The sequence below is a fragment of the Zingiber officinale genome, chromosome 8B (assembly GCF_018446385.1).
Source record: "Zingiber officinale cultivar Zhangliang chromosome 8B, Zo_v1.1, whole genome shotgun sequence".
Classification (NCBI taxonomy): Eukaryota; Viridiplantae; Streptophyta; class Magnoliopsida; order Zingiberales; family Zingiberaceae; genus Zingiber; species Zingiber officinale.
Window position 1 is genome coordinate 9,389,395 of NC_056001.1, and position 9,190 is coordinate 9,398,584.

The 9,190-nt window shown below is 52.6% G+C and overlaps 1 protein-coding gene across 2 annotated transcripts; it reads left to right on the forward strand.

The window, feature by feature from the left end:
* Positions 1–303: 303 nt before the first annotated feature.
* On the forward strand, positions 304–3,630 carry LOC122016532 (probable LRR receptor-like serine/threonine-protein kinase At4g37250). 2 transcript variants are annotated; one of them, XM_042573862.1, is made up of 3 exons: positions 304–602; positions 681–2,775; positions 2,863–3,630. In XM_042573862.1, the coding sequence occupies exons 2-3, from the start codon at positions 924–926 to the stop codon at positions 3,549–3,551; spliced, it is 2,541 nt and encodes an 846-aa protein (XP_042429796.1). In that variant the 5' UTR covers positions 304–602; positions 681–923; the 3' UTR covers positions 3,552–3,630. The 2 variants fall into 2 exon arrangements, with proteins under 2 accessions (XP_042429796.1, XP_042429797.1); XM_042573863.1 differs by having other exon boundaries at positions 690–2,775.
* The last annotated feature ends 5,560 nt before the right edge of the window (positions 3,631–9,190 follow it).

Consider the following 9,190-nt stretch of genomic DNA (forward strand, 5'->3'; position numbering starts at 1 on the left):
TCTGTATATCGAGACATACCGTTGTCATTATCCTCTGCGGCCCCTGTGGGCGCCCTACAAAACAACCACGGGAAATAAGGAGGCTCCCGTAAGATTGACATCACCATAGTAAACACCATGTGATGAGGAGGAAGAAACTAACAAAAATTTCTTAACTCCCTCCCTCCCTCTGCTTTTCTCTGTTCTTGTCTCCATCTTCGCTGGTTCATAGGTGAATCCTTTCCTCCATGCCCTCTTTCTGTTGCCAAGATTCTCCTCGTGTCCCTTTATCATGCATTTTAGACCATCTTTTTTCTTTAGATAAGCCTTAAACCGTTTGATCAACGAATAGGAAGACAAAGCAAAGCTAAGCAAAGCCAGCTCCATTTCTTTCCCTCGTGCCTTTCCAGCATCTTTGTCTCTGGGAAGTGATTAATCCATCCTTGATTCCTTGTTTGTCTGTTTACGTTGTTCCAGGTTAATTATCGAGGATGCGGTAGATAGTGGAGGTCCTCTCGATGAGCTGTGATGCTATTTTTTTAGCTTCATTTGCTTTGCTCTCTTCCCCAGGATCAATCTCGCTTTCCTTCACATGCATTGCTACCAGTGGCATGGCACCACAGGTTTATTGCTTCTCCTTACCCCCACCCCTCCAATTCCCTTCCTGGTTTCTTCTTAACTTCTCTATCTTCTACCTCGAGATCTCTAAGGAGCTACAAATTGAAGAAGAGAGCGCCTTCCCCCCTCCAAACAAGTGTTGCAGGCGTTGCTCCCACAGGCAGTAGCAATTTTTTCTCCATATTTCCTTTCCATTTTGCCTCTTCATCTCTTCTTGGCTTCTAGCTCCAGCTCGTAAGGGGCCACAAATTGCACACAAATGTCGGTTGTTTGGCCTCTTGATCGCTCCGTCAGCGAGACATGATTTGCTCCAGAGAAGCACCAACATGAGCTCGAATAGTTGGAAGCTCGAGAACAAATGGGAGGCTTCCAGTTCCAGAGGTAGATCTGTTACTTTGCTGCTGCTAACTTTTCTTCTCCAGATCGGCACCACGCTGGGCCTCAACGGAGATGGAGAGCTGTTGCTCAAGTTCAAGTACTCCGTTCTCAGCGACCCTATGGCCGTGCTCAACGACTGGAACTTCTACGACCACACGCCGTGCTCCTGGAATGGAGTCGTATGCATGGGATTCCTGGAGGCAGCTGCTTTCAATTGGAGTCCTCCTGCGAATAGTGGCGGCGGCAGCAGCAATGTGGAGGTTTCCATGGCTTCTAGAGTCATCGCCTTGGTCCTGCCAAACTCCCAGCTCTTGGGCCCCGTCCCCACCGAGCTCGGCCTTGTCGAGCACCTCCGCCATCTCGACCTCTCCGGCAACATGCTCAACGGTACCCTCCCGTCCACCCTCTTTAACGCGTCCGAGCTCCGCGTGCTTTCGCTGGCCAACAATGTCATCTCCGGCGAGCTCCCGGACTTCGACGAGCGCACCGCCAACAGCAGCCTCCAGGTGCTCAACCTCTCCGACAACGCGCTGACCGGAAGGTTGCCGTCGAACTTCTCGCGGCTTCCGAACCTCGCCGTCGCCTCCCTCTCCAACAACTACCTCTGCGGAGAGCTCCCAGTCGGCGGGTTCAAACGGTTGCAGTACTTGGATCTCAGCTCAAACCTCATCTACGGCTCCCTGCCGACGGAACTCGGCGGGGGAAGGCTCCGTTACTTGAACCTGTCTTACAACCGACTTACTGGCGCCATCCCGCAGGAGCTAGGGGCAAGAATTCCGGCGAATGCTACGGTGGATCTCTCGTTCAACAATCTCACGGGAGCGATACCACAGGGCGGTGCTTTTGGCGCCGAGAAGCCGATGGCTTTTGCTGGAAACCCGAACCTCTGTGGGAGACCGCTCAGGAACCCGTGCACCATCCCTTCGTCTCTCTCCACCGCTCCTCCCAATTCCTCCAACGTGGTCCTGCAGCCGCCCAAGTCTCCGCCGGCATTTGCCGCATTCCCCAAGAATCCGGATGGAAGCACTCCAGATGCGGCCGAGCAGAACAACGCCAGCCGAGGATCGCTTCGACCGGTGGCAGTTATCCTGATCACGGTGGGTGACTTGGCCGGCATTGCGATCCTTTTCGGAGTGTTCTTGTACGTATACCATGTGAAGAGGACGAAGAGGCAAAATCAGCAAGAAGAACGGCAACAGCAGAAAGAAATTGGAAGCAACGGGTTAAAGAAAGAACGCCCCCCTCCGCCTCCAGCGGCCGCAGCAACAGCGGCAGTCACTAGTGAGACCAGAGTGATCAGATCGCTATCTTGTTGTTTGAGGAAGAAAAGTGACCACGGAGACGACACTGAGGAGACGTCAGAGACGTCGGAGTCTTCGGATACGGATGCGGAAGAGGATGAAGAATCGTCCAAGGGTGCGAAGGAGGGGGAAGACGGCAAATCCAACCATCCGCAGCTAAAGCAACAACATGCAGAGGCTACTCTTGTCATCGTCGACGGCGAGACGAACCTTGAAATAGAAACTCTACTCAAGGCCTCGGCTTACATCCTCGGCGCAAGCACGTCGAGCATCGTCTACAAGGCGGTACTCGCCAACGGCACCGCCTTGGCTGTGCGCCGGATCGGGGAGAGCAGCGTCATCAACAAGTTCAAGGAATTCGATGCCCAGGTCCGCGGGATCGCCAAAATTCGGCATCCAAATCTCCTCCGCCTCCGGGGATTCTACTGGGGCTCCGACGAGAAGCTTCTCATCCACGACTACGCAACCAATGGCAGCCTCGCCAATATCTCATTTAGCAGTACGCGCCTTTCTCTGTTTTCCTCCCCTTGAATTTGTAGATCCGAAATCAAGCCCTCAAAATGTTTTCACAAACTCTTCTTTGCAGAAAAGCTCGGATCGTCGCCTTTACATCTGAGCTGGGAAATGCGCCTCCGGATTGCTAGAGGCGTGGCGAGGGGCCTCGCGTATCTCCACGAAAAGAAGACCTTGCACGGCAATGTCAAACCAAGCAACATTCTACTGGATTGCGACATGGAGGCCAAGATCGGAGATTTTGGCCTCGACCGAGTGATGGCCGGCGCCGGCCCATCAGCACGGCAGTTCGGGAGCAAACGCTCCATGCACTCCTCGATCAGCTTGCCGGATCTATCGTCGGCTACCGGAGCCAGCCCATTGGGCGGCTGCGCCTCGGCTCCGGGATTCGCCCCGCCGCCATACCAGGCGCCGGAGTCGCTAAAGAGCCTGAAACCCAACGCGAAGTGGGACGTGTACGCATTCGGAAGGGTGTTTCTGGAGCTGATCGCCGGGCGGGTGTTCTCGGACCTGGAGCTCTGCCGCTGGAACGCAGGCTTCGTGGTGGAGGAACGGAACCGGGTGGTGAGGATGGCGGATGCCGCCATACGAGGCGAGGTAGAGGGCAAGGAGGACACATTGTTAGGCTGCTTCAAGCTAGGATTCGCTTGCTGCGCGATGGCGCCGCAGAGGAGGCCTTCAATGAAGGACGTAGTGCAGGCGTTGGAAAATTTGAGCTCCAGCTCTTGTTCTTATTCTTCTTCTTCTACTACTACTACTTGACTTCATCGAACTCTGTTGTTTTCTGTAGAATTGATAGCAAATGGAATCAGTGACGTGCCTTCGACTTTCGATTCATTAATCTTTTGTTTTTTTTTTTTTACAATTCTCAAGCGGTTTGCCTGATCTTGTTTCGCTTCTCACAAGTTCACTGAGTTGAAGCCACAACCAAGAACCGATATGGCTTAAACTTCAGACACAAAAATTAAGATAGAGCTCATTCCAAATGAAACAGATGGCTTAATTAGAACGAATGTTGCAATTAATCATTAATGGCCCAACACGACTAGTTCTTGGTTGAACTCGAAGCTCTCGTCCGCGTCTTCATCAGTGGCAGCCTCCGTCACGATGACGGCTGACGACGCCACCCCTTGGCTCTCCTGTGCGGCGGCCTCGAGGGTCGTCCTCGTCGGCAACGGGCGGGCATCCGCAAGCAAGATGCTCGATTCCGTGAAGGCCATGCAGACGAGCAGAGCGAGGACGACCACCACTCTGAGGGAGGCGGCCATTGCCGACGTACGGACGTCGACTTCGCTCACTGGAATTCTTAATTAAGAGCTAGCCGGGGAAGGGACGAGGAGCGAAGGGAAGGGGTGGAGGATATTTAAAAGGGAGGGTTATTGAAGACGAACGGTCCAGCGGTTTTTTGTTCCTTGTTTAGGGAGGGAGCTCATTGAACGGCCGAAATTCACCTCTTGACCATTTCTCGATGAGTTTAATCCATTCAAACCAATAAATTAAAAATTATTTTAAAATATAACATTGGAAAGATTGATTCTATGCTTGCAAAATCTAAAGAATCTCAACACAAACTATTGTTCTGCAGTTATCCAGCATGGTCGACAAACCTTTCTTTACATTAGTTCGCATGAACAAGACAATAAAATGTATATGCTTATTTCAAAGCCATTGCAGAGTGGATCACACAATCGTGTAACATAAAGGAGTTGAGCTGAGTGGTGAAGTATTTAAGTTTATTTTATATAGTAATCAAATCGAATTGATTTTAAAATAAACTAAGTTTTTAAAATAATTGTTCAAGTTTAATTTGATTTATTTTTTATAAGCTTGAATTTGTTTGAAATATAAATTGAGCTTGGTTCATTTAGATGTTATCGAACTCTCAATTCAACCTTAGCTTGAGCTTGGTTCGTTTAGATATTATCGAACTCTCAATTAAAACTTGTTCGATTGTTTGAAACTTTTAGTTGTTTGTATTAGAGAATAATTATTATTAGTAAATATTTATTTGTTTCCTAATTATTAGAGAATAATTATTATTAGTAAATATTTATTTGTTTTCTAATTATTAGAGAATAAGTATTATTAGAAAATACTTATTTATTTTCTAGTATTTTATATATTTTTCTATTTTATATGTTTTCCTATTTTTCACTTGTAATGATATTTATATACCAAATATTATCATTAATAAAGTTCATGAATTCTATCGTCAATATGGTATTAGAGCGTTAAGCTTAACAACAATCATTTTTTTTTCTTTTCTCCATAATATCCACCAGCCGCTTTCTACAATGGCTGCCGTCGACGACATGACTCACCGACTGATCCTGTCCGAGTCGCTGAATCGACGGACGCTGGGCACGTGGCGCTCTCCTCTATTTCCGACCAGCTGCACAGACCTCCGGCGAACCTGCAAAGAAGTCGGGCCGGGGAGGGGTCCCCGACGACGACCCTCCGACGCTCAAGTCAGGCAAGAAGAAGACGATGAAATAGCTCCGAAGATCAGAGTTTTCATACCTCCGGCGAAGTCTGCGGGCTCTTATATAGAGCTCTGAGGAGGCTGATGCACATACACCGAGGCACACACGTGTCCTCAGCCCATACCCAGTATGGGCTTGTCAGAGGAGCTTGCGACCCTTTCATCGCTACAACCGAGCACGTCTGACGGGACAGATAATCTTCGATGAGATAGCATAATCTTCGTCTTGTCATTCTAGCCCTTCGCTTCCGCATCGAAGCGATGCCGCTAGCCCCATCACGTCCGACCGACTAAGGTATACGTCCGCTCGGGGTATTCCCGGTCAGTGCTGGACTGTTCGCAGTGTTGATACTTTATTCCTTCGAGCGGCCATCCGCCGCACTACTATACTTGTTCATCATGAGCGCTGAACCCGACTTCCCGCCGGGGTGTATTGCTTCCGCTCGGAAGCTTCAGCTGGTCGTCACCATCATTATCCGCTCGGCCAAGCTTCTGGTTGGCCTTTTACCTTTCGACCTCCACGTGGCGTTGACTCTGCTAAATGGGGACTTCCATTCTTACTGCCGGATCACTTGCCTCCCCTTCAAGTCTAGTCGAAGGAGGCGATTAGTCCGACTGACTGGACTATTGTTTCGCCGAACGACTCTTCCAGGAAATCATTATCCGCTCGGCCGATGAGGCGGTAATTACGGCCTCCGTCAATGCCATCGTCCCTCCTTTCTTGTGCTCGAACGGGGATTTCTGTCGAAGTATTTTTGATAAGCGAGTCGAACGGCCATACGTTGCCTTATCCTCCCGCTCGGACGTTTATAGACGCCGGCTCGTCTCTCGATCTTTAACGACGGAGCTCGTCGGCGCGGATATTTATAGCCGGTCGGCGCGGCTCTCGATCTTTAACGACGGAGCTCGTCGGCGCGGATATTTATAGCCAGTCGGCGCGGCTCTCGATCTTTAACGACGGAGCTCGTCGGCGCGGATATTTATAGCCGGTCGGCTCTCGATCTTTAACGACGGAGCTCGTCGGCGGATATTTATAGCGGTCGCGGCTCTCGATCTTTAACGACGGAGCTCGTCGCGGATATTTATAGCCGGGCTCTCGATCTTTAACGACGGAGCTCGTCGGCGGATATAGCTAGTCGGCGCGGCTCTCGATCTTTAACGACGGAGCTCGTCGGCGTGGATATTTATAGCCGGTCGGCGCACTCGATCTTTAACGACGGAGCTCGTCGGCGCGGATATTTAGAGCCGGTCGGCGCGACTCTCGATTTTTAAGGACGGAGCTCGTCGCCCCGGATCTTTATAGCCAGTCGGCGCGGCTCTCGATCTTTAACGACGGAGCTCGTCGGCGCGGATATTTATAGCCGGTCGGCGCGGCTCTCGATCTTTAACGACGGAGCTCGTCGGCGCGGATATTTATAGCCGGTCGGCGCGGCTCTCGATCTTTAACGACGGAGCTCGTCGGCGCGGATATTTATAGCCGGTCGGCGCGACTCTCGATTTTTAACGTCTGAGCTCGACGGCGCGGATATTTATAGCCGGTCGGCGCGGCTCTCGATCTTTAACGACGGAGCTCGTCGGGCTTTTAAGCCTAATTTGGACAACGTTTACCTGGCCGAACGGCACAGGGTCTTCGGAATTGAGCCTTTGGCTCGTACAATATACCTCCGGCTGAGCAGCTCGGGGCCTTCGTCGTCGAGCGCTTGGCTCAGATAATTTACCTCCGGCCGAGCGGCACGGGGCCTTCAGATACTATACCTCCGGCTGAGCAGCTCGGGGCCTTCGTCGTCGAGCGCTTGGCTCGGATAATTTACCTCCGGCCGAGCGGCACGGGGCCTTCGGATACTATACCTCCGGCTGAGTAGCTCGGGGCCTTCGTAGTCGAGCGCTTGGCTCGGATAATTTTCCTCCGGCCGAGCGGCACGGGGCCTTCGGATACTATACCTCCGGCTGAGCAGCTCGGGGCCTTCGTAGTCGAGCGCTTGGCTCGGATAATTTACCTCCGGCCGAGCGGCACGGGGCCTTCGATCCTCGAGTGTGCGGCTCGTACAATATACCTCCGGCTGAACGGTCCGGGGCCTTCGATCCTCGAGCCTTTGGCTCGGCTTCTATACTCCCGGCCGAGTGGCACGGGATTTATCCCATCGAGCCTTTGGCTCAGTTAATATACTCCCGGCCGAGCGGCACGGGGTCTTTCCATCGAGCTAGGGGCTCGGGTAATATATTCCCCGACCGAACGGCACGGGGTCTTCCCATCGAGCCTCGGGCTCGACTAACATACTCCCGGCCGAGCGGCACGGGCTTCCCATCGAGCCTTTGGCTCGGTTTATTTACTCCCGGCCGAGCGGCACGGGATTTATCCCATTGAGCCTTTGGCTCGGCTAATACACTCCCGGCCGAGCGGCATGGGGTTTTCCTATCGAGCTCGGGGCTCGGCTAACATACTCCCGGCCGAGCGGCACGGGCTTCCCATCGAGCCTTGGGCTCGGTTTATTTACTCTCGGCCGAGCAGCACGGGATTTATCCCATTGAGCCTTTGGCTCGGCTAATAAACTCTCGGTTGAGCGACACGGGGTTTTCCTATCGAGCTCGGGGCTCGGCTAACATACTCCCGGCCGAGCGGCACGGGCTTCCAATCGAGCCTTGAGCTCGGTTTATTTACTCCCGGCCGAGCGGCACGGGATTTATCCCATCGAGCCTTGAGCTCGGTTTATTTACTCTCGGCCGAGCGGCACGGGATTTATCCCATCGAGCCTTTGGCTCGGCTAATACACTCCCGGCCGAGCGGCACGAGATTTATCCCATCGAGCCTTTGGCTCGGCTAATACACTCCCGGCCTAGCGGCACGGGAGTGTTTACTCAAGAAACTACAAATTTATGAGCAACAGAAATAATTGAAGAACTGATCTGCCGACCAGCAGGGGATCTGACCCAATTTCTTGACTCCCGAATACCCGTGGAGTGAGAAGAATATATATACTTGTCGAAACTCATCAAGGCTTCCTCGTCGGACCGATATCGGGGCAGGCGTTGCTCCCACTTGAATTCCGGTCGGACCCCCATTTTGCCCCCATTTCGCCTGTTGCTCCGGTCGGTCCGCTCAGTTGTGCTATCCGCTCAGTTTGAGCCTTCTGTTTTTGTTGCTCCACGAGCTTAGCTGCTCTTGCCTCAATTAGAGCGTCGGGCCTCTCCTGGGAGAGCATCACGGTGTGAGGTCATCCAGCCTCGTCCATCTATTCCGCTCGGATACAAGCGCGTTCCCACAGACGGCGCCAATTTGATCCTGTCCGAGTCGCTGAATCGACGGACGCTGGGCACGTGGCGCTCTCCTCTATCTCCGACCAGCTGCACAGACCTCCGGCGAACCTGCACAGAAGTCGGGCCGGGGAGGGGTCCCCGGCGACGACCCTCCGACGCTCAAGTCAGGCAAGAAGAAGACGATGAAATAGCTCCGAAGATCAGAGTTTTCATACCTCCGGCGAAGTCTGCGGGCTCTTATATAGAGCTCTGAGGAGGCTGATGCACATACACCGAGGCACACACGTGTCCTCAGCCCATACCCAGTATGGGCTTGTCAGAGGAGCTTGCCTGACCCCTTACTGCTACAGTCCGAGCACGTCTCTGATGGGACAGCATAATCTTCTGATGAGATAGCATAATCTTCTGTCTTGTCATTCTAGCCCTTCTGTTTCCGTACCGAGCGGCATGCCGCTCGGCAGTCCCATCACGTCCGACCGGAATAAGGTATATGTCCGTTCGGGGTATTCCTGGTCATGTGCTCTGGACTGTTCGCAGTGTTGATACTTTATTCCTTCGGCCGAGCGGGCCATCCGCTCGGCACTACTATACTGTTCATCATGAGCGTCGGAACCCCGACTTCCCGTCGGGGTGTATTGCTTCCGCTCGGAAGCTTCAGCTGGTC

Excerpts from the sequence above, each read along its gene's own strand:
- LOC122016532 (XM_042573862.1), top strand. The coding sequence starts at position 924 with ATGAGCTCGAATAGTTGGAAGCTCGAGAACAAATGGGAGGCTTCCAGT. Across the intron at positions 2,776-2,862 it reads CGCCAATATCTCATTTAGCA|AAAAGCTCGGATCGTCGCCT; the intron begins GTACGCGCCTTT and ends TCTTCTTTGCAG.